The sequence below is a fragment of the Miscanthus floridulus genome, chromosome 13 (genome assembly GCF_019320115.1).
Source record: "Miscanthus floridulus cultivar M001 chromosome 13, ASM1932011v1, whole genome shotgun sequence".
Taxonomy (NCBI): domain Eukaryota; kingdom Viridiplantae; phylum Streptophyta; class Magnoliopsida; order Poales; family Poaceae; genus Miscanthus; species Miscanthus floridulus.
Window position 1 is genome coordinate 66,634,367 of NC_089592.1, and position 26,156 is coordinate 66,660,522.

General features: G+C 43.5%; 2 protein-coding genes across 2 annotated transcripts; one reads left to right on the plus strand and one right to left on the minus strand.

Moving 5' to 3' along the window:
* The first annotated feature begins 522 nt into the window (after positions 1 to 522).
* LOC136500459 (exocyst complex component EXO70B1-like) lies at positions 523 to 4,052 on the plus strand. Its single transcript, XM_066495808.1, has 2 exons — positions 523 to 2,712; positions 3,865 to 4,052. The coding sequence occupies exon 1, from the start codon at positions 789 to 791 to the stop codon at positions 2,691 to 2,693; it is 1,905 nt and encodes a 634-aa protein (XP_066351905.1). The 5' UTR covers positions 523 to 788; the 3' UTR covers positions 2,694 to 2,712; positions 3,865 to 4,052.
* A 3,059-nt stretch (positions 4,053 to 7,111) lies between these two features.
* Positions 7,112 to 8,424, minus strand: LOC136499947 (uncharacterized). The gene is made up of 3 exons (XM_066495426.1): positions 8,316 to 8,424; positions 7,989 to 8,230; positions 7,112 to 7,192 (listed from the first exon to the last, which is right to left on the minus strand). Exons 1-3 carry the CDS (start codon positions 8,422 to 8,424, stop codon positions 7,112 to 7,114), a joined length of 432 nt encoding a protein of 143 aa, XP_066351523.1.
* Between the last annotated feature and the right edge of the window lie 17,732 nt (positions 8,425 to 26,156).

Genomic DNA, 26,156 nt, shown 5'->3' on the forward strand with positions numbered 1-26,156 from the left:
GTTCTACCAAATAGCCCCTTAGTGTTTTTTAGTATACGTAGACGAAGAAAGTCTTTAGAACTCAAAAGAAAAATATTTTTTCTCTATAAAGCTCTATTTTATTTTTACTCTAGAATTACGGTCTAACATTTTTTTGCACTTTTTAATTAATTTTTCTTTCAAAAAAGATCTTTCTTAGATTTCAATTTTGTGAGTTTTAAATGTCTTTTATGAAAAAAGTTTATAAATTTGTTCAAAAAATTGCTCTATGTAAAAGAAAAATCTAGAAGCATTTTGTGAGAAGACTTTGGGAAACTATTTGCATGAGTAATATAAGCTATTGGCTCTCTTTTTTTTTGCTACAAATAATATAAAGAAGTAAGGTTTTTGGATTAAAATAAAAGAAAGAAAGAAAAGGGGGAAAAAAAAAGAAAGGTCGTGGGCTCGTAGCTCTCGCTCCCTGGTCGTCCCGAGTCCAAACAAAAAGAAGTTCACAATCACCGCGAGCACGCACACAACCGAACGAAGCGGACGGCGCTTGCCTGTCTCGCGCGAACCGGAGCTGAGCTGAGCAGCAGCACAGAGTGGAGCCAGCTCGCCTCGCCTCCTCAGTCGCCTCCACTTCTATATCACTTCCCCCTCTGCCCCTGCCCCGTGCGCCATCGCGCACACCCACGCGCGCGCGCCCACACGTGCGGCTACCCGGATTCGCGCCGCCGCGGCAGAGCCAGCCAGCCAAGCCAGCTTCGGATCGAGGAAGAGGAAGAGGAGAGGTGGTGGAGGCGAGGAGTCAACCCAGCTTGCCAGCCATGGACGGATCGGCCGCGGAGCTGGAGGCGGCGGAGCGGGTGGTGATGCGGTGGGACTCGGCCTCGGCTGGCGCCGGCGCAGACGAGCCGATGTTGTTCGACGGCGGTGGGGACCGGGCCGAGGCCGACCGGTTCCTCCGCGCCGTCGACGACCTGCGCCGGCTCGCGCCGCCGTCGCCCGCGGCCGTCGGCAGCCCGCGCCGCCTCTCGTCGTCCTCGGCGGCGGGGAGCAGCGCCGTGCAGGTCGCCATGGCGCGGCTCGAGGACGAGTTCCGCCACGTGCTGTCGTCGCGCGCCCTCGACCTCGAGATCGAGGCGCTCGCCGACCTCAGCTCGCTCTCCATCAACAGCGACCGCTCCAACTCCGCCTCCTCCGCCGACCTCCCCGCCGCCGCAGCCGCCGACGAGGACGACTCTGTGTCCTCCTCCATCGGTCGCCGCAGCACCGCCTACCGCTCGCTCCGGAGCATCCGGGAGATCGACCTGCTGCCCGACGACGCCGTCGCGGACCTCCGCGCCATCGCGTCCCGCATGGCCGCCGCCGGGTACGGCCGCGAGTGCGCGCAGGTGTACGCCTCCGTCCACAAGCCCGCCGTCGACGCCTCCCTGCGCCGGCTCGGCGTCGAGCGCCTCAGCATCGGCGACGTCCAGCGCCTCGAGTGGGACGCGCTCGAGGCCAAGATCCGCCGGTGGATCCGCGCCGCCCGCGCCGCCGTTCGCGGCGTCTTCGCCAGCGAGCGCCGCCTCTGCTTCCACATCTTCCACGACCTTCCCATCTCCAGCGCCACCATCTCCGCCGCCTCAGCGCCCGCCACGCACGACACCCCCTTCGCCGAGGCCGTCAAGGGCGCCGCGCTGCAGCTCTTCGGCTTCGCCGAGGCCATCAGCATCGGCCGCCGCTCCCCTGAGAAGCTCTTCAAGATCATAGACCTCCACGACGCGCTCTCGGACCTCCTCCCCGACGTCTCCGACATCTTCGCCGCCTCCAAGGTCGCGGAGTCCATATACGTGCAGGCCGTTGAGATCCGGTCGCGCCTCGCCGATGCCGTCAGAGGGATACTCTCGGAGTTCGAGAACGCCGTGCTCCGCGACCCGCCCAAGACGGCGGTGCCTGGTGGTACCATCCACCCGCTCACTCGGTATGTGATGAACTATAGCAGCCTCATTTGCGACTACAAGGTCACGCTCTCCGAGCTGATCATATCGCGCCCATCAGCTAGCGCTCGTCTTTCTGCTGAGGGCAATGAGCTCGTGCCGTCCTTGGCCGACCTCGAGCTCCCTGAGCTTGAGAACCAGTTGCCACTTGCCTCTCACATTGTCTGGATCATTGTTGTTCTTGAACACAACCTGGAGGGCAAGGCCGCACTCTACAAGGATCCAGCTCTCTCGCATCTGTTCATGATGAACAATGTACACTACATTGTACACAAGGTGAAAGATTCGCCGGATCTCTGGGGCATGATCGGTGATGATTACTTGAAACGGCTTACTGGCAAGTTCACAGTGGCGGCTACAAACTACCAGCGCACCTCATGGTTGAAGATCTTGAATTGTTTGCGTGATGAGGGGCTCCATGTAAGTGGTGGCTTTTCGTCAGGGATATCCAAGTCGGCGCTGCGGGAGCGGTTCAAGTCCTTCAATGCTGCATTTGAGGATGCACATAGGGTGCAGTCGGGGTGGTGTGTGCCAGACAACCAGCTGAGGGAGGAGCTCAGGATCTCAATTGCTGAGAAGCTGCTGCCAGCATACCGGTCATTCCTTGGCAGGTTTCGACATCATATAGAGAATGGGAAGTATCCAGAGCTGTACATTAAGTACTCTGTTGAGGACCTTGAGATAGCAGTGGGTGATTTCTTTGAGGGTGTTCCTCCTTCCCCACATAACAGGAGGAGATCACATGGATGAAGGACTTGTACCTCCTCAGGTATTCAACTAGCTGATGTTGTTATTTATTCTTTTATTCTTCACAAGGAAGCTGGCCTCTGGGCTCGATTTCTGCTGTCCTGATAGATGTGAGTATAAATTTGGTGATCTTCAATCAAAGATGGCAAATATGAATACATTTTGGGATCTTTCTGAAGCTGTCAATCGGCCCAGTGGTTCCTACTCTGTAAGAGAAGTTGTTCATTTGGTACACTATTATTATATAAATTTTGCAAGTAGCATGTCCATATAGGAAATTCTTTCAGTAACATTGGATAGTTGGAACTCATGGCATTCCTGTTTTGCACAAGCTTTTGTTACCCTTTTCATTGTTAACAATTATCCGAAGGTCTATGCTTTGTGGATTAGGTGTAAAAAGATTTATATGACTCTCATGTACCACATGATTTTGTAATATGGTAATATCATGCTGTTACAAATTCAGAAGAAAACTTCAAGTCTTCTCCATGGCACAGTTCTTTTCAGCTGTTGAAACCAATATAAAGATGAACCGCTAAAGTGGCATTGTTGATTCCTCCATAAGATTTACACTTTGTTTCTATTTTAGTATATGATCAGTAAGTTAGAAAATGGATGCTATCTGGAAGGAATGTTTCAAATTTTCGATTGTGTGACTATTTTCCCGGTACACACCACTTTAGGATGTTGTCCTTTTGAAAGGCCTCTTTTTCCTAGTTGTGTTCGTGGCCCCGGACCCTGAGTAGTTGATAGTAGACAAAAAACATACTGAGAAAAAGCTACAAAAGAGACGTCTTCTATGTCCCTATCATTTTGTTTTGCCCCTTCTTTTCTATGGATATCAAAGCTGTGCTTATTTGAGACTGAAAAACAGATGGAACTAATAAGGAAATAAATAAGAAGAAGAATAATTAGTCTAAAATGTCATGCTTGCCATGCTGGTTCTTGTTTGAAAAACATATGTACTTGTTCTCAAAAATAAAAACTGCATGCCATGAATCCGTATTTGCTTGTTTTGTGTTGTTATCACGTACAAGAAATTACTCTGTTGCACTCTCAATTTCCTTCTACAGGTATGCGATAAAAACGCATGCCATGAATTTGTATTAGCTTGTTATGTGTTGTTATCAGGTATAAGAAATTACTCTATTGCACTCACCATTTCCTTCTGCAGGTATGGGACTAGTGAAATGTGTTAACACCCCTATCTTTATGTTGATTTTGTTTTCACTGGATAACTGCACAGTATTGATATATTGATGTACCAATGTGTGCAACTGAAAATAGCCACAGTTGTATATGTTCTGGAATCACATGATCTAGCATTGCCTATGGTGTAATAAATAACACTATTGAATCGGAGGTCAAGTGTTTTGTGCTATATGTGTAACCTGCCAGGAACAAAATTTGATGCAGTGCCAGCTGATTGCCTTTTTGAGCTATAATGTTTGTGATCTTTTGAAGAATATAACAATGTAAGCTGAAAGATTTGCCATCATATATTTTGATTTGAACTGGCCATCACATATTCTTTTTTTTTTTTTTGCAAATTGCATAAGTACAGACGCAGACGTTCAACACGCACGCATACTCGCCCCTATAAATACATGTACACAAACCTTACCCCTATGAGCACCTCTGAAAGACTATGCCGACACATCTCGAGATTGACGAAGTCACCACAAGCGCCTCGCTGTCGATGGGAACGTCGTCTATCACTGAAAGCACAATGCTATTAAATCGAGGAAAATGCGATATATATGTAGCATGTATCCTGGCATTTTTCGTATGCATATCGAATTTTGTATAGCGCTATAATCTCAGTGTCTAGTCTACCTGTCCAACCCTTCCAGTTGGATTCTACTGCTTCGGCTGTAGCCTCCTCACATGTTACAACTGCTTGGTGTCTGCATTATTGTTCTTTCGTTTTCCTTTTTACCTTGCAAGTAACATAGGCACAGGTCTGTGTTATTGATTGGAAAAGGGATCAATTCTGTGTTTGCCAATTAGATATTCCTTCGTGGAGAGGGCAGAATATTGTGTTTTTTTTTGTTTCAAAATAAAAGAATGTTTGAGTACATGTAATCTTCTTGGACATATTTACATGCATAGAAGTAATGCGTTGTGAATACTTCTCACTTCACAGTAGAGTCACTATGAATCTATGATACTGACTTTTCTACAGTGACAGCAGTTTGATCTGCCATCAGACATTGCTCATGAGTACATAATCTAATAATATATAGTCAGGCTCCTCCAGCAGGTGAACCGTCCGTGCTTGCTTGTGTAATTCTTCTTTTTTCTTCTCGTCATTGTCGTCTGTGCATAATAATTACGTAAGCCCATTTGAATAAACTCAATCAAGCTTAACCACCGAATAATTCGCCGATAATGGGGATATTCTCTGAAAAATAAAATACTGGTGTATTAATCAGGGGACAACGTGACCGCTCACTGTTCCGGAGCTACAATCATCAATCATGATCATGTGGCGCCCGTTGCTTTGCTTGCTCTGCCCAATGATTGGTGGATTTTCTGGCATTTCTGCCGAACTAATCTGTAATGCCTTTTCCTTGGCTTTTCGTAACCCTTCCCCGCCAGCCTCGAAAAGTTGGACTCGACTACTCGAGGAATGGCGAATGATTCAGACCGGTGTCAGGTCGCAACACCTGGAGCTCATCGCAGTAGTTGCAGGTCAAACATAGGCTATTGTTACTTGTTAGGGCCTTGTTTAGATGCCAAAAAATTTGACGAAATGCTACTATAGTGGTTTTCGTTGTTATTTGGTAAATAGTGTCCAATCAGAGTTTAATTAGGCTTAAAAGATTCGTCTCGTGGATTTCGTCTAAACTGTATAATTAGTTTTATTTTTTATTTATATTTAATGCTTCATATATGCGTCCAAAAATTTGATGTGACTGAGAATCTTAAACAATTTTGTAAAATTTTTTGCAACTAAATTGGACCTAGGTATTTTTATGTGCCGCACAAGGGGCGCCACTAGGAAGAGCAACGTGTCTGCCTCGTACGCATGAGAACAGCACGATCCGCACGCATGGACATGAGCTCCATGTGTTGCGACCTGACACCGGTCTGAATCATTCGCCATTCCTCGAGTAGTCGAGTCCAACTTTTCGAGGCTGGCGAGGAAGGGTTACGAAAAGCCAAGGAAAAGCATTACAGATTAGTTCGGCAGAAATGCCAGAAAATCCACCGATCATTGAGCAGAGCAAGCAAAGCAACGGGCGCCACATGATCATGATTGATGATTGTAGCTCCGGAACAGTGAGCGGTCACGTTGTCCCCTGATTAATACACCAGTATTTTATTTTTCAGAGAATATCCCCATTATCGGCGAATTATTCGGTGGTTAAGCTTGATTGAGTTTATTCAAATGGGCTTACGTAATTATTATGCACAGACGACAATGAGGAGAAGAAAAAGAAGAATTACACAAGCAAGCACGGACGGTTCACCTGCTGGAGGAGCCTGACTGCAAACGGGGCTTGACGCCTGAAACAGCATCAGGACAACTCAATCGCAAGAACCTATGTAACTCAAAATTTGCTTGGCCTGAGACAGCTCGTACACTTCAAAGTTGAAACATGAATCTCAGCACATACAGCTCTATTCACGGGAAGAAATAAGAAAATTGAAGTTGGATGGAGAGTCAACTACAGCAGTGCTAGCATGTTACCACATTAACAACGTGTTCGGCCGGTATAGTTTCCAGCTGATTTTGGCTGATTCTACAGTAACATAAATCAGCCAGAATCAGCCACACATCCAAATCAGCCACCAGCAACCTAGCATCAGCACATTCAAATTCAAACTAACTTTTACTACCATTCAAACATGCTGCAGAGTCCATTTCCATTTCAAACTTGGCGGGAATGCAACACTCCCACCATACCAAATATCATTTCATACTTGCCTTAAACTAACAATTAATTACAGCCTTAAGACATGGCAGTCCATTACAACCTACAGTTCGTTACAGTGACTTAAAGTACCACATTGGCTGCCATTACAGGTCCTTAAACCACAAAACACATACAATTGCATACAACCTCTCAAATACCACAACATTACAACACATTGAGCACTCTACTAATGGCACAACTACAACATATTGCAAATTGGCATAAATGGAGACTTTACAAAATCTGTAGCCTTTGCCAAAGCCACATATGCTACTGCACAAAGAAGTAGCAGGTCTCAGCAAAAAAACGCTCCTAATTCTGCACACTTCAACATGCAGTCCTTCGACTCCACGTACACCTTGCCGCAAGTGGTTCCCCTGCCATTCAACATAGTACTCCCATACAGTTACAGATCACATGTGATTATCTATATGTTGACAAATGTACAATGCAGCAGGCACAACGAACATACCTTTTGGTGAAGGAGAACAAAGAACCTCATTGTAGCTTCTGCTGATCAGCCCAGCCAATAAGCTGCAGGCAGCTTTCAGCACCAGCCGAAATGCAGCAGTCGAACAGCTAAAAGCCATTTCAAATTCAAGCATCTTAATTCAAATATTGGCGCCAAAACCAACAAGCCATTCAAATTATGGCGCCAAACAATAGAACCCATTACATTCTTATATGTAGCCCAACTCCAACCTCTTAGAAGGCAACTCAAGACAGTTTACTGTTCAATACAATAACTCACTACCGATTACAGATTACAGTTCAATACAACATATAGGCCAAGTCCAACCTTTGGCAACTAAGTTGAACCAAAAGCTGAAACAGTTCACTACAACAGTTGAAATTACAGTTGGATACAACAATTGAAACTGCACATCATTACAAGACATTACAATCTACATATGGCCCAACTCAAACCTTTTTCAAATGGCATACATGGAGCATTTACAAAACTTGTAGCCATTCCGAAGCCACATATCGAATAGCACAAAGAAGGCACAGCACTCATCAAAAGCTTGGTCCAAATCTGCAAACTTCTTCATGCAATCCTCTACTCCACGTACACCTTTGCCATTGCATTATTACCTGCAGCCGCACAAATTGTCATAAACTAAATTACAGCACCACTCATTTTCTACATCTATCAATACTTGTAGCACACAGCAGCCTCAGTGTACATACATGTGCACTACATAGCCCATAGTCCCATAGTGATCCAATCTCGCACTTCTGACATATCTTCACTTTCAACTGATGCCGCCCATGCTGATAGGTTGTAATCTACAGCCCTATGAAGATTCATCACCGTAGCCCTTCGTTCGTTTTCGCCCTCCACAAAATTGTGAAGAGCAAAACATGCAATTACCACCTTCACTAGCTTATATCTCACATAATTTGGGACTCCTTCCAAAATGTACCACCGAGCTTTCAGCTTCCCAAACGATTGTTCCACAACATTGTGAAGCCTTGAATGCTGGTAATTGAATTTCTCCATATATCCTTCCGCCTCTCTGCCTCTGAAGTCATCCAGATGGTACCTTGTATTCCGATATGGCCCCAAATATCCTGCACGCACGGCGTATCCAAAGTCCACCAGGTAGTATCTTCCTGCAATTCATCAAGTCATTTCACCCATTACTCACAAAGGTACTCTTACAAACTGACAACGTACTCGACGATAATGCAATCTTACCTGCTGGGGGATGCGGGTAATCTGGTCGTCCCATATAATACGTCAGAACCGATATGTCATGAGAAGACACCGCCGATCCTGCACCAACATATGTGAAAAGCTCGTCCATGTCCACTATCCCTAACACATTCATGGTAACTTCTCATTTTCTATTCATGAAGTCCAACTGTGACTTGCGACTAACTTTCACTTTGATGTGTGTTCCATCCAAAGCCCCTATGCATGCATCAAAGTAGGGTCTGAATTCATCGAACCTAGGATGGATTTTTCTGTACTCCGGATTCTTTACCGCAACAGCCGTCTGGGCAAAGGAGTACATGACGTCTGCAACCTCACCCATCTTCTAACTAACTGCGCCCAAACCCCTCCCAAACCTTTGGGTTATCTGTCTAGTTTCTTGCTTTATCGCACACACCCACAGGAACATAGCTAGTGACTCATACGACTCCATATCTTGTGAACTACCCAGCCGATGATACTGCACTAACTCATTGTGCAACTTCATGAAAGAGTGAGGATACATCCGAAAGTTCTCGAAGCACTTTCGTTCGTTCTACAAATTTGCTTCCACCCATTGTCGCTCGATCATGTCTTCGAATGGGCACTGAGGATTCGTCACAGGACCTTGCCTGGAAAAAGCCACAGCAGCAAGAGCAGCTCCAAGACCCGCCAACTTGACAATTTTTGTCTTGAGTTTCTTCTTGGGGCCATCACTCGAAGTTGTGCTCATGCTTGACTGTTCGTCGGAATGTCCAGTGCTGCTCATTCTACAAAACATTTATGCAACACCAGTCACCTACACTACTAACATTACTATCATAATGTCCACTACAAATTAATTATTCCAGTGCAAGCAATTCAAACAGAACACCACTACAACATTGAAAATCGGTCCTCCCCTACTGCGTTTACCTGGATGTTGTGTGTGTAGTTCATTATCAGGCGTCCCTGCTCCTGGTGAGTCTGCGTTCCATCATTGTGGTGCTCATGATTCCACTGCAAAATGTAACTTTAGATCCCATACACATCCGACAATAATAATAATAAGCTCACATTAATAAATTTGTAGCGGAGGCAAAGATTATTACAACACAGGGCACCGGGCAGAAGTTTATTATGCTACAGTACATGAAGAACAAAAAGTTCATGCCAAATGCTCACGTTACATGAAACAAATTCGAACAAGCAAACACACATCGATTGAAACATATAAACACACATGCAAAGAAATTAAACGAAGGATGTCTAAACATCAGCGCTGCTGCAGTTCCATTTGTCTACTTGTTTTCCCAGTTAAAGTTGATCCAAGACAGTCGGCCATCGGGTGTTTTCATGGTTAGGAACGTCCTGCGGTTGAGTTTCTTCTTGCATAGGTACGTGGCTTTCAGGAACTCCTCGGTCCCCTCTAGAAAACCATCTTGTTCTAAAATCTAACACACTTGGTCCATCTCCACTTCCTCCCAGCTGAGATGTTGATCACCCGATGCCATCTCTTTCACGGTGTCTGAGATGTCTTGCACGTAGTCCTCCAAGCTGGCACTCCTCTTTTTCTATGGGCTGTCCACCACCTGGTCCCTGCTGCGCCTTTTGGATGACTGACCAACACTGGATCCAGCTACGAAGTCCTGTGACATAGCTGCTGGAGTGGCTTCGGTCATCAGTGTTGGTGTCCATCGGCACTGAGCATTGTGCCCTATCTCTGGGGGTGTGCTTGTACAGAGTGGTCAGTTCATCAAGGAAATCTGGTGGCGCCCTAGGATCCTCACCTTCCTCAGTATTGTCCTGCAGGTGAACAAGTTAGTATTCGAACCGTACATGTCATTGCACGAGCAGACCCAAAGAATAGATGAAAGGAGTTACCTCTTCCTCTTCCTCGAACAAGCTAGGATCAGCTATGACACCTCCAGTTTGGGGGTCACGTCCAAGTCCTATATGGGTGGTATGTTCGCGCTAGGTGAAGTATTGTCGCCGCATGGCTGATAGCTTGTTCTACAGCCTCTTATTGGGCAACTGAAGGCCAGTTTCTATGGTGAATCTGCGGTACACATTTCTCCATCCCAGATTAGTTAAGCCCTTCTTGTTGAAGTTCATTTTGTTCTTCTCAGCAATGCAAAGGTCCAGGAAAATTTTGTCTCCTTGGGTGTCCAATGGGCTCAGTCGCTAGACGTCTGTCCATGATGCCTTAACATCTGTACCCAGGTGTAGTTACTATGATGGTGTACTTATGCTAGTTGTATGTGGGGATACAGTAAAGAAATGGTCATGATGCATGGAACATACATGCAGTATTAGTAAGGAATAAACATGAGTACACTTGCCTTCTCAAGCAACTTCGTGCATTTGGAATGCCGGTAGTAATGCTTGGCTTCAGGTGGCGAGGTGGGCACCGTTGCGCAGGAGCCGTTGAAAACTTGTTGGAACCACTGAAAACCTACAACGAAAAAGGACTAGTGAACATGACAGAGAACATGAAAAGGCTGGTTCGTGCGTGTGCAAGTAACTAAATCATTGTTTAAGTCTTTTTCTTTCTACTAGTTGAAGTCCTTTTGTTTGGACTTTGTTCAGTCCTTTTCTTTCTACAATAAGAAGAAAGTGTCTAATACAATAAGATGAACGTATCCAAGCACCTTAACTTATTCAAGCTGCAAGTTCTGAACATTTATTTTATATCAAGTTGGACAATGTAACACTCTTTACACTCCATGTGATTTACTTTCTGTTTGACAAAAAAAAGTCTGATTTACTGACTTACTCCCCACCCACCAAATCTAGGGCTGGTACTTATTGATAGAACTAAAATGGAGAAATAATGTTCGGATCTAAATGTATTTTGCAGATATATTTCTAAAACTTTGCTTCTCAGATGGTAGGGGGCTACGCTTCAAAATCTCAGATGTTGCAAGGAACTATGGTTCGGAGCCTCTCCACTGTACATGCAAGAAAGCAAAGGAACAAAGCTAAGAACGTGGATCCATACCTCAAGAACAGCGAAGATGGACTGGAATGTATGAGACACAGATCGATAGATCCTAGAAGACAGAGCAAGAGGGAGGGATTAGCAGCGGCGAATGGATTCACAAAAGCAGAGAAGAGGAGAACGAGGTGGCGCACGAACCGGAGGGGGAGACGGGGAGGGACGGGGGATGAATGGGAGGTGTCTAGCAGATGTATTGGGGCTCTGCGGCATAGGCAACGACGGCGTCGATTCGGCAGGGAGGGTGGAGTGGGCGGATGATGGCGACTAGGCGGGTCTTTAGGTCAGAGGGCCGGATGATTTGGGAGGGATGCCCCCGCCACCGCCACTACCGCCCGTGTCTGGCCGCGAGGAGGAGAGCGACTGCGTGAGGGGAGGAACCCTAGACGGGCGACAACGTTTGAGAGGGCAAGCTAGCAGCCATCGTGTGCCGAGCCTCCTTGAAGGTTAGCCGAACGACTGCACATGGGCTGCAGAACGACTGGGCTGATCAGCCCATTCAGCAGCAGCCTAGCCAGCCAGAAGCAGCCCAGCCGAACATGTTGCAAAATGAACAGCCTTGTTTACAGATAGTGGATCAAATTGAAAGATGTCAAACAAATGTCTCACCTTGCAAACACACACACACACACACACTAACGTGTCTCTTTGTTTTATAAAATTAAATAAAATGAAAAAGGTCCAAATTACTACACTAAGTTTGGTATCCAAGATAACCTTATAAACTAACATTTGATGAGTGTACTCCATCTAACTATTTCAGTTGGCCCGATTTATTCCTTAGCAAGATTCACTTTTTTCCTCCATGTTCAAGTTGATTTTATTTTTTTTAATTTCGTGAGGTGATAGTTGACACCATAAAATATGTTAAAAACATATCGTAATTTTTATTCATTATTTTGGCAGGTTGGGCCATCTAATATTAAATTTTACACTAGTAATACAAAATCGTATGTAACATAATAATGAAAATTCATAAATATATTTTAAAAAATAAGTTATGATGTCCGCTATTACCTCACACAAATGTAATCAAAACTCAACTTTTATGTGGGTTTTGGTTTATTAATCATGAAAATTAGGGACTAACTATGTTTATGAGACTGTGTACAACTATTAATCCCCATGATGTATATCAACGTTTTATCCCTTTCAACACATCTAGGCCCCAATTGGATGATTTGGGGTTTTGGTGATTGATGAACACAAATGCATGTGGAATAACATGTGTTTTACAATGAATAATCATATTGGTTATTCACAAGAATGGCCACGGTATATTGTCCCCGAAGACTTGTGAAGAGTATTGGCGCTAAGGATATTTGTGAATACTAAGGACTCCATAGGGTGTATGTAAGCTTGGTGCTTGTAGACATTCAATGTAGAGTGCATTTGAGCTCTCTTTTCCTTTCATCGTACTATTAAGGGGGTCCAAGGCATGCATCTTGAGGGAGTTCAAGTAAGAGCAATTGGTATGTATAGGATGCTTACTCTCAGTCAAGACTAAGGCATAAGTTGCCCGTTGGAAAGGTTTCAAGTTAAGGATCTCAAAGACTGGAGAGCTTGGGGTACTTATAGGTGAAACCTGAGGCAGTTTCGCATGGGCCCAGGTTAGCCACTATAGGAGGTCTCCTGACCCTCCATTCCACCACCTTTATGAGTGCATGGCTCATATGTGTTCTTGATGGCGGTTGGGAGTTACCCATGTTGGTAGTTGCCTTGGATGCTCCAGAGCAGGGTCGCTCGACTTGAGGGAGATCATCGACCTAGCTTCTTCTCTAATTCGTCTGTTCTTCCATGTGTAGATGATCAATAGTGTGTACATTCCCATAGCAAGATGCATTGTGTTGACTTGTGTTTCTTTGCGTGCTGGTGGGTCCATTGATCCATTTGACAAATCCATCCCTTCCACTCAAAGTAAACTGATGTTGATCCAATGGCGCATCTTGTTGGTTCGTGTGTTTCCTTGCATGTGACCAAGATTGGGGGTAATTGGGCCCAGGTGAAAGCTCTAGTTTGGTTTTGGTGAATTGATAAAACCCTAAGTGCTAACCTAGTTTATCATAGTGATCATAAGATAGGTAGCACTATTCCAAGTGGTGGAGCAATGGTGAAGATCATGATGATGGTGTGACCATGGTGATGATCAAGTGCTTGGACTTGGAAAAGAAGAAAGAGAAAAACAAAAAGCTCAAGGCAAAGGTGAAACTTAATAGGAGCTTTTTGGTTTGGTGATCGAGACACTTAACTAGTGTGATCATATTTAGGATCGATAGCCATACTATTAAGAGGGGTGAAACTCGTATCAAAATGCGGTTATCAAAGTGCCACTAGATGTTCTAACTCATTGTATATGCATTTAGATCTAGTGGAGTGCTAACACCCCTAAAAATATTTGTGAAAATATGTTAACACATGTGCACAAGGTGATACACTTGGTGGTTAGCACATTTGATCAAGGGTGGCGAAGTTGGTGAAGTCGAGGGGCTATTTTCCCTCGACCGGACGCAACAACCGGACTCGGGTCGTGCGTCCGATCAGTGTTACGCAGAGGAGGCACGCTGTCGGTCTCTGATCGGATGCTGGCATAAGTGGTGACCTGACGCGATGGAGGCGCGTCCGGTCGTACATGACGTACGATGACGTAAGCAGCTGTGTGAGCGTGGTGAAGACCTGACACGGTGGCGCATCCGGTCGTGTGCACCTAACGCATCCGGTCATGGTTTTGGCACTCGGGGAGCTCTCTAGAAATGACCTGACATGCAGGCGCTGTGGTTGATCAGCGCATTCGGTCGTGTGTTGCAGCTTCTGGTCTCCCTTCAGGTGCGTCCGGTCGCCACTTAAGTGATCACGCAGGAGTTCTTGACCGTTGGGATCATGCGGTTAGCGTTTGAAGTGGGGACACATGGACGATGATCCACGACCGGACGCCCGAGGACAGTGAGGTGCTATTTAAGCCCCATGGCCGGCTTAAGCTCACTCTCTTAGCCATTTGTATTGATATAGCAACCTTGTGAGCTTAGCCAAAGCCCTCCCACTCATCTCCATCATTGATTCATCATCTCTTTGAGATTGGGAGTGAGTCCAAGTGTATTGCTTGAGTGATTGTATCTAGAGACACTTGGTGCTCGTGTTTCGCTGTGGGATTCGCTTGTTACTCTTGGTGGTTGCTGTGACAGAACCGCCCAACTTATACAAGATCAAGTACGGTTGTCCCCGCTAACACGTTGACATACACATACTTTCACTTATATAAACCCGGTAGTCCACCGAGTGTCCCGAAAGACCTCGGTAAATCAACATCACAACCAAGATCGCGTGATTAAGCAAATACACATCACTTACACAGGGTTGCAGTGGAAATAATATTACAAATGGGTTAACAAATAATAGTACAAGTTTGGGTTTCAAAACTAATTAGTGAAAACAACATAGCTTTCAAATGATTACATTAATATAAGTTCCAAATATATTGCTAGCATAGTGACATCATCCGACAAAAGCATATAGATGAGAAGTAAGTATAGAATCACCGAGCCCACCAGCGGTTAGCCACCATCATCAACAGGTCGAGAACATCACCTGTAACAAGGTGGGATAAACCCTGAATACTCAAATGTACTCAGCCAGACTTACCCATCTTAAACCAAAATAAAGCGACACAAGGATTATGCATGGCTTTCTTTAGTGGGCTAGCTGACTTGTTTGCGAAAAGCATAAGCTATCATAAAGAAACAATTTTTAAGTACTTTGCATCATCTTTATTATGACCTATCCATCTAGGTAAGCACCTGTACTATAGCAATCACTTGATTAACCAATAACATCCAGTTACCAATTTAGATTTAGCATATCCCATATCATCCAGATAACCATCATTGTTCCATAATAATTACTACGATGAAGTAACTCGAGTTAAGTGCTCACTATCCAGGAGCGATGGCGATTCGAATCGATTCCTAACCAGCTGGTGATTTATTCCTTACACAAACCTCACTCACCCGCTAAAGTGAGATATTGATCACCGAGTTAACTTTCCAGGAATCTCGAGTTTGCCAGGAACCACATGTACTCGGGGGCCGACCGACTGCATTTTGGTCTTATCATCTCGCCCCCATGTCCTACCACACCTGCTCCGGCATAGTGCGCTGCGGGCAATCTACTCGGCCCAAAAAATCTCCTAGCTTCGCGGTCGGAAGGTACTTTATCCGGCCAGCTAAATGTAAGGCATGCGTTCAACATGACTCGAGGGCCAACAACGGTCGGTCCTTAATCAACACAGACGGAAACTAACAGCACCCCAGAACCCTGTCTGGTTGCCTCCAACTTTTTCCGTCCGGTCTCCAATTATCCATCACACATAGTTAATTCCAGGATATCATTCTTTTCATAGCTAAATTCTTCCAGTAACCACCTATAATGTAGGTGACCGGATATCACCGATCGCTACCGGTCTAAGCAAGGCTAAGCAGTTATTCGATCCTGACCTAACAGGGTAAAAAAGTAATAAGGTAGGCAAGGATAGTAATAAATGCATCAACGGTTTCAATCAACTCCTACAACTTAATGCAACAATATATAACTCATATATAGAAAGAATTGCTTTTATAAATTAGGAGACTTATAATGCTCCGGGGCTTGCCTGGGATCCGCCACAAGTCAGTTCAGTTAGCTAGCACCATCCTGGTAACATCTCCGGTTCTAGCATTCGCTTAGTCCTTCCATCTTCAGGATAGATCCATCAAACACTGTCTTCGGGTTTGGCTCCAACATCACGTTCTTCACGTGGTTCATCTAGCGTACCTAGATGAGATGCAATATGCAAGTGCATAAATATGAAGAATAGTACCATGAGACACATCACAAAATAGCAAGCAAGATAAGCATAATTTACACTAACACACTTAAGTACTTTGCGATGCTTAACTTAAACATCACACAATCAATCATGCTAAGATGGCAAAGAAGACGACAACACCAATTATGACACAAGTTTCCCCAGATCTCAAGTGCTCTAACTCAGTCATCATTCAAGGCATACGTCACACTTAACAATATACAAGCAAGCACTATAACTGGAATCTACCAATTTCTGGACATGCAAACAGTAGCTACAAGATTTAGCTATAACTGAAGTTACACAAATCCAAATGACTTGCAAGGAGACATTATGGAAAGATTATGAAATTTCTACAATTCATCTTTAATCATCTTAGCATGATTCTCAAGTTAACTAAGTCAAATATATCTATTTACAGAAACTGGTCCACAATTGATAGAAAACAGTCATTTCTGAAACCCAACTTTAAACAGCTGTAACTCTTAAACTACTTGGCCAAATGACACCAAATTTTAATAGAAGCTAGATACATGAATTATCTACAACTTTTGTATAAACAAGTTTCACAACAAAGCACATTATCAAGAAGATCTTTGCTAAGTTCCCAGATCTGTCCATAAACCACATTTGCAAGAAAATAAATATTAACTTATGTTGCAAACACATAATTAGGCAAAACCAACTTTACCAACATTTCCCACATGACTAAAGAACACCAGAAAACCTAGTGTCCATGTCCAATTAAATTCTTTTAATGCATTTCTTAATTTATTTTAGATAACAGGGTGACTTAATGAACATATACCAAAAGTATACAATAAATTCTACAAAAATTACAGTGGCTCACATATCCTATCAATAGTCTACTGTACAAATTTCACTCCATTTGAATATGTATAGCAACCTCTATGAAAAAGACAAGTTGCTAAAGCAAGAAATCACGTGAGAGCAAGATAAACCAATAACTCACTCATACTTCATCCAATACTCATGAATTTTTTACCACACATCAACTATCACATGAGTAGCATGCCACAAAAATTTCACTTCATTTGGAGCCCTAGATCTATAGTTATGAAAAATAACAAATTCAACTAGCATTACAACCTTACTGCACAAATCTATTTTTACCACAAAATATTTAAACTAAAACATGCCATATTATAGATCCACTGCATAGACAATTTCACAAGGATTCCAAAAAATTTTCATTTACTATTTTACGAATTTTCTACGATTTACTATGAATTTCCAAAGTTCCTGCAAAATAATTACAAAACAGTCCTTATGGCACTATTCATAAGAGTCTATGATATTGCAGCTAGGCCCCTGACTTTCGTCGAATTGTTGCGTGAGGTCCTCGACGTAGATTTGCACAGGGAGGTCGTCGGGGTCTCGCTGCTCCGGCCGGAGGAGGCCATGCCGTCGGTGGCTGAGGGGTGGGGGAGCACCAAGGGGCCCTTGCGCACCCGCGGGGCTGCTCGGCTTAGCCCAAGGTGGCCCATGGTGGCTTGGCCACGCGCGGGCGGCGGCTGCAGCGGCGGCGGCCGGAACTTCCACGGCCACGGTGGCGGTTTGCGACGGCGAGCACGAGCACGACGTGAAGGAGATGGCGACGAAGCTAAGGGCGGTGCTCGTGGGGAGTGAGGAGACTGGGAGCGGCGAGAACAGCTGCGGCGGCCGGAGCTTCCACGGTGGCCATGGTGGACATGCACGGCGTTCGCAAGCTCTAGAGCGAAGGAGGGTGAGCGAGGGCAGCGAGTGAGAGCAGGGAGGAGTAGGGAGCGTCTAGGATAGCTCAGCCTCCATTATGGAGCAGCAGGGGTGCGGCAGGGCGGCCGGGACATGCGGTGAGGAGGTGGGCGCGTGGTGCTTGCGCCTGGTCGCCACGGAGGCAAAACGTCGAGCACGTGGCGTGCAGCGAAGTGGACAAGGTGGGACACTGTTTTGGGCTAGCTCGGGTCCGAATTAGACTTTGGGCCCAAAAGAAAAGTTGTCAATCTCGGCCTACTCTACATTTCATATTAAGAGTGCACAGCCATTAGAGCTATAGATTAGGGAATAATCAAGTGCCAATATGACATTATCAAAGTATCGGCAACAATTAACAATCTTTCCATATTGATGGGCAAAATGAAGTCCAACAAGTGCCATCTTCTTGCCTGCTCTTCTCCACCACATAAGCTCCAACTTTTGTATTTGGACCAACTTGAGTTACTTAATGAGAACTCGAGAACACGGGATGCCAATGTCAATGCTTAGCGAAACTCCAGACTTAGAATATTTCTAAGTGCTAAAAACAACGGCAAATTTGATCTTGTGACCTTGATTTGACTTACTTCCAAGCTGATCTAGCTCTTAGTCCAAAAACAAAGTTTGTTCTACATGATATGGACTACAACTTTCATTTAAGGTCCAACCTCAAAACTGGTATAGAACCTACTGTTCTACTTTGACCAAAGTAGGATCACTATGAAGCTTAAATTATCCTTTTTGATCCATTGGAGCGTTTTCTTGGCATTTGCCCAACATGAACCTTTCATGACTTTTGTTGTAGAGTTCATCTAGAGTCATTTGGGCATGGTTGCAAGATTTGGTTGACGATCGAGAATTCCATTCACTTTATAAAATAATTCAAGCAAGGACATAACTCGTCATTTCATGTGACTTCTTGATTCCAAACTTCACGAAACTTTTCCATGGATCAATATAGATGGGTATTGATGTGAGACACATGAAGATATTCCAATAACACCACCCAAGCATATATCTTGAAAAGGGGTCTATAGGCGAGCAAAGGTGCAATATCCAAGTTTAGGTTGGGGCTCGTTTCTATAGGTTTAACCTTGACATCTTCATCATCACTTAATATACCATGTTTTAGCTCAAACCCATTGCTTAACTGGTGGCAAACACCTGGGGTGTTACAGCCCTCCCCCCTTAAAAGAATCGCGTCCCGAGATTCAGGACGAAAGACTTTTATGGAAGAGAGACATGCTAGCAGTTTCCAACATCAGCCATAACTTTAGGCTACCTAGCTTCAAGCATAAGAGAGGCTAATTTGGTCAAGACACTTTCTGATACTTGTCCTTTGTAGTAAGTTTTGTCTGAAGAATTTCCTTCGTTGGCCTTCATGAAGTATGGTTACTTTGGGAGGAATCCAAGATAGCAATGTCCTACGTACTTCATCCTCGATGTACAAAGAGCGATACAAACGTAGACTAAATACTTGTAGCATCTACTTCCCTAGTGGATACAACACATACCATATGGACTTTGCACTAGATCATAATCTTCTGAAGGATACTCGTTGCAATGGTTCCATGTGTGCAGTTCTCTTTCTCTGAAAACAATATTGTAGGGTCTGAGTCTGCCGAGTGAGTGGTAAACGTAATAGCTAACTCTGTCGGCTCAACATTCTCAATGATCATTCCTTAGGGAGCCTTTGGATCCAAGTTGCAATAGTGATTCTGGGTGGAATCTGATGCAACCCCTTGGGTAAAAACACATATAAGGTACCAAAGGCATGTCAGCATTGGAGAACCATTGACGTAGAAGGATGTTAGCGAGGCTTGGAGGACAACACAAGTTGCAAGTAATCACAAAACTAGGGACTAGTTCACTACCAAGCAGGTTGAGCATAATTTGCCTTCGTGGTGTAGTTGCACAGCAAGTTGGGTTGACTTGCATCGTAGCAAAACCAGCTTTCTTACCACATTTGTCGTCGAGGCTTCCATTCTAAGGCCAATCAATATCTCAAAAACCATAATCCAAAAATCTACGGTTTATCACCTTTCCAATTGCTTTCGAATTACAAGGGCACAATTTTGACTTCTAGAACACCTTGACTGCGTTGCTAATCTTGACGTCAATTGCAAACACAACTTTCTAAAGTAAAGGATGATCACAGTCAATCAGAGAAATTGCAGATTCTATACCCTTTTGTTTGTTGTTCATAACTCACAATCTACAGCTCCATTATGCATGAATTTTGGTAGGCATATAGATCCATGAGTCTTCTAAATACTCACCAAAATTCAACTCAAATGGACACCATTTGACCATCCAAACAATTCATCTACCAAAACTGTTGTGTTCTAAAATGGCAGCAAACCGAGCCGACAAGATATCTCTTAAATCCGATGTTTTACTCAACCAATACTCAAACCAACTTAAGACATTGAAGGGTCCTAAGCGAGGAATGAGATCACCAAGTTTGGGGTCAATCCAACTTCGTTTGAGTCACTAATCGCCGGCTTGAAGATAACCGGTTTAGCGCCACAAAATCTGGACATATTTCGTGTTCTCCCTTTTCTTTGCTTTCACACATTGATGTGTGTGTTTTGCACTCTCTAACCTTTCTCATAGCAGCAGCAGCCTTTCCCTAGCTAAGGATGGAGGCTAGAGTTTTCCTCACATGCTTCTCTAGTAATACTTCAACCATCGTTCTAGACACCAACTAGACTATGCACAAGCATTGGACTTGTGGGCTGTTTTCGTAGGGCACAAAGCATTAGTCCACCTGTAGGGCATTCCTTCATAGACAAGGAATCATTTCTATATATCCTTCGGCACTTCATCCAATAGAGTTCGAACACATGTGTTAGTGGCACCTTAGGGCACAAAGATGCTGACTAAAAACTAGGGACGTGCTTTCGCTAGCTCCTACCTAGCCGATACAATGTCTTGTACTATATACGTGATTGTCCATGATGGAATTGACTTGATAGCACATTTGGAGAAGAAGTAGCACTTGCATTGCAGGGCCAGGTTTGTTGTTTCCTTGATCAACATTGTTCTGTGAGATCTGGCCTTCATAGTTACCAAATAGTCGTTACCTAACTGAAGACTAACTTTCCTACTGGTAACAAATTAGTTGTCCCTCAACACTTAAAAAGGTTCCAAATCTTCACTCTTGATAATAAAAATTTTGGTCGAAGCCTACAGATGGTCACCATTGAAGTCAGCAAAAAGGGGTCACACCAAAGAAGGTCGGTTTGTCTACGTCAGCCTTATGCACCTAAAGACTGAGAACTTGGACATGAATCTCATGTATACTAGGTGACCTATTACAGCACATAATCTCCTGGTCCATTTATCATCCGACTGATAACTTGTTCAACCTTAAGTGTGGTGCACCTTTCTGATCCAATATGGATGGCATAAGTTGCTCACTAGATGACTGACATCATTATAGGGATCGTCAAGTAGAGTCACTTGTCTACCACCTCTTGCAGTCTGTTTATGTTCCTGTTAGTGACCTATTCTTCAAAGGTTAACCATTGGACTACTCCAGAAGGAAGTCCTATTGCATCCAGTTCGACATATAGATCTCTTGACACGATAAGGAGAGATAACCAAGGAAGAGCTCAAGTGAGAATAACATATCGGTGTAGTTCTGTAATGGATCATGACTAGAAACCTTGATACCAGCATGTGCTGAGCAGCACAGCCTTGTGTGTGCACCCACAGGAGGCTCTCAGTTTTGTCGCGGCACCATATATTGCTAATTGTGGTACTATTACTGAACATACAACCCATAAGAAATCTCACATGGCATAAATTGGGTTGCATAGGAGCAAGCACTATGCGAAGGAGGGATAGCAAACAAAGGTAGTCACAAGGTTAGGAGTTAACAAGCAGAGGATCCAAAGATCAAAACACAACGTAAGAGAGCATAGCTTAATTGCCAAAGACAACTAAGCAGGGGACTTCTTGCCAAATTTCCATATATGTCTTGTGTCCACCCAAGTGATTACCAGATAAAGATTAACATGAGATTTGGTCTTGTCGAGTAGCAACATGAGACCAAGACTGATAGACATCCCAAGACATGGGAAGGTTGGAGACAAAATAAACAAGATTCAAGGGATAGAGCCAAGGCACTGACTAAGGATTCAGTTGATAAGGCAACAACATGATCTGTGAGAAAAAGGTTCCAAAGCGGGGTAGATAGCGATTAGCGTTGCACCAGATCATTAGTAGAAGAAGGAGCAATGAGATCTAACAAGGATTTTTGAGCAATGTCCTCCCACATAGGAGCAGGACAACCACAAAACATGCGAGCAAAGAAGGGGGCTAAGCTTGGGTCGAAGGTCAAGCAAAGGCAGGGATAAAGGTCTTCGTAGCGCAACGTTCAAGGGCTAGCAACCACATGTACAGGCTCAGGCTCCTAAGAGAGAACTTAATTGAAAATGACAACCATGAGATTACCAAAACTTGGACGTGGTTCTAGGATAGCGCTCTTCAACACTCGTATGCTTACCGAGGACAAAAGGGGTGATAACTATGGCACTAATTAGATAACAAGCATACATACCCACCACTTGGCTAAACTAGAGGACATTATAGGTTAAGCATGTAACCACAATTATTTCTAGCAAGGCTAAGCACACACTTTTCTCAAGCACTTCCTATTCAAACAACATGGAACAAGGCATTCTTGTTTAACTCCACACAAGGAAGATAGTGCAATACATCGATCACAAGTTACTTAGTACTCAGAACAAAGGAAGGGAAGCATAATTATGCATAAGCACAATCATGATGCATGCTCGTCCTATTCGTCCTCACGAAATTGCCAGCCTAAGGTGGCAATCACGTTCTATGTCGGTGGCATAACACGTACTCTCTCGATATATAGCTAGTCGTCAGCTACATTCAATCTACGCATTCGTGGTTAGCGTACCTGCAGGCAAATTCATTGTAGCCCATCCCCACAAGAGATAAATAAGCGCACAATGAAAATAGTAAACTAAGATACTCTCCATATATACATCCCTAGATGTATATACTTTGATATCCATAGCTACCCGATAAGTATACCCGCAATTAAGTACCTTCATATATACATGTGTGTAACATATAAATATTCCAGTAGCCACAGCTAACTCTCTCTTAGACCGACAGTTGGACGGTCATGCTCTCACAACTCACACTTACCTGGACGTAGAGACAATTGATCCATACATTACCATTCAAGCGAATGGCATCCATACAATAGCACACCGTATGGACGACGAAAGTAAAAATTTCAATAAAGTAAATCCCCCAAAGTTAGTACTTAGATAGCCACCTAATAGTCCTTAACTGGGCATAAAGGAAGATGTCGCTAGCATAGTTTTGCAAATAAGTTTTGACAAATTCGCCTATAGCTAAAGTTTTAGTTAAAATAGACCTTTTAAAACCAAAACTTAGCTTTTAAAACTATGTACCTGATAGTATTATGCTTAATCTCGCTCTGATACTAGCTGTGACAGAACCGCCCAACTTATACAAGATCAAGTACGGTTGTCCCCGCTAACACATTGACACACCCATACTTTCACTTATATAAACCCGGTAGTCCACCGAGTGTCCCGAAAGACCTTGGTAAATCAACATCACAACCAAGATCGCGTGATTAAGCAAATACACATCACTTACACAGGGTTGCAGCGGAAATAATATTACAAATGGGTTAACAAATAATAGTATAAGTTTGGGTTTCAAAACTGATTAGTGAAAACAACATAGCTTTCAAATGATTACATTAATATAAGTTCCAAATATATTGCTAGCATAGTGACATCATCCGACAAAAGCATATAGATGAGAAGTAAGTATAGAATCACCGAGCCCACCGGCGGTTAGCCACCATCATCAACAGGTCGAGAACATCACCTGCAACAAGGTGGGATAAACCTTGAATACTCGAATGTACTCAGCCAGACTTACCCGTCTTAAACCAAAATAAAGCGACACAAGGATTATGCATGGCTTTCTTTAGTGGGCTAGCTGACTTGTTTGCGAAAAGCATAAGCTATCATGAAGAAACCATTTTTAAGTACTTTGCATCATCTTTATTATGACCTATCCATCTAGGTAAGCACCTGTACTATAGCAATCACTTGATTAACCAATAACATCCAGTTACCAATTTAGATTTAGCATATCCCATATCATCCAGATAACCATCATTGTTCCATAATAATTACTACGATGAAGTAACTCGAGTCAAGTGCTCACTATCCAGGAGCGATGGCGATTCGAATCGATTCCTAACCAGCTAGTGATTTATTCCTTACACAAACCTCACTCACCCGCTAAAGTGAGATATTGATCACCGAGTCAACTTTCCAGGAATCTCGAGTTTGCCAGGAACCACATGTACCCAGGGGCCGACCAACTGCACTTTGGTCTTATCATCTCGCCCCCGTGTCCTACCACACCTGCTCCGGCACAGTGTGCTGCGGGCAATCTAATCGGCCCGAAAAATCTCCCAGCTTCGCGGTCGGAAGGTACTTTATCCAGCCAGCTAAATGTAAGGCATGCGTTCAACATGACTCGAGGGCCAACAACGGTCGGTCCTTAATCAACACAGACGGAAACTAACAGCACCCCAGAACCCTATCTGGTTGCCTCCAACTTTTTCCGTCCGGTCTCCAATTATCCATCACACATGGTTAATTCTAGGATATCATTCTTTCCATAGCTAAATTCTTCCAGTAACCACCTATAATGTAGGTGATCGAATATCACCGATCGCTACCGGTCTAAGCAAGGCTAAGCAGTTATTCGATCCTGACCTAACAGGGTAAAAAGGTAATAAGGTAGGCAAGGATAGTAATAAGTGCATCAACGGTTTCAATCAACTCCTACAACTTAATGCAACAATATATAACTCATATATAGAAAGAATTGCTTTTATAAATTAGGAGACTTATAATGCTCCGGGGCTTGCTTGGGATCCGCCACAAGTTAGTTCAGTTAGCTTGCACCATCCTGGTAACATCTCCGGTTCTAGCATTCGCTTAGTCCTTGCATCTTCGGGATAGATCCATCAAACACTGTCTTTGGGTTTGGCTCCAACATCACGTCCTTCACATGGTTCATCTAGCGTACCTAGATGAGATGCAATATGCAAGTGCATAAATATGAAGAATAGTACCATGAGACACATCACAAAATAGCAAGCAAGACAAGCATAGTTTACACTAACACACTTAAGTACTTTGCGATGCTTAACTTAAACATCACACAATCAATCATGCTAAGATGGCAAAGAAGACGACAACACCAATTATGACACAAGTTTCCCCAGATCTCAAGTGCTCTAACTCAGTCATCATTCAAGGCATACGTCACACTTAACAATATACAAGCAAGCACTATAATCGGAATCTGCCAATTTCTGGACATGCAAACAGCAGCTACAAGATTTAGCTATAACTGGAGTTACACAAATCCAAATGACTTGCAAGAAGACATTATGGAAAGCTTATGAAATTTTCTACAATTCATCTTTAATCATCTTAGCATGATTCTCAAGTTAACTAAGTCAAATATATCTATTTACAGAAACTGGTCCACAATTGATAGAAAACAGCCATTTCTGAAACCCAACTTTAAACAGCTGTAACTCTTAAACTACTTGGCCAAATGACACCAAATTTTAATAGAAGCTAGATACATGAATTATCTACAACTTTTGTATAAACAAGTTTCACAACAAAGCACATTATCGTGAAGAACTTTGCTAAGTTCCCAGATCTGTCCATAAACCACATTTGCAAGAAAATAAATATTAACTTATGTTGCAAACACATAATTAGGCAAAACCAACTTTACCAACATTTCCCACATGACTAAAGAACACCAGAAAACCTAGTGTCCATGTCCAATTAAATTCTTTTAATGCATTTCTTAATTTATTTTAGATAACAGGGTGACTTAATGAACATATACCAAAAGTATACAATAAATTCTACAAAAATTACAGTGGCTCACATATCCTATCAATAGTCTACTGTACAAATTTCACTCCATTTGAATATGTATAGCAACCTCTATGAAAAAGACAAGTTGCTAAAGCAAGAAATCACGTGAGAGCAAGATAAACCAATAACTCACTCATACTTCATCCAATACTCATGAAATTTTTACCACACATCAACTATCACATGAGTAGCATGCCACATAAATTTCACTTCATTTGGAGCCCTAGATCTACAGTTATGAAAAATAACAAATTCAACTAGCATTACAA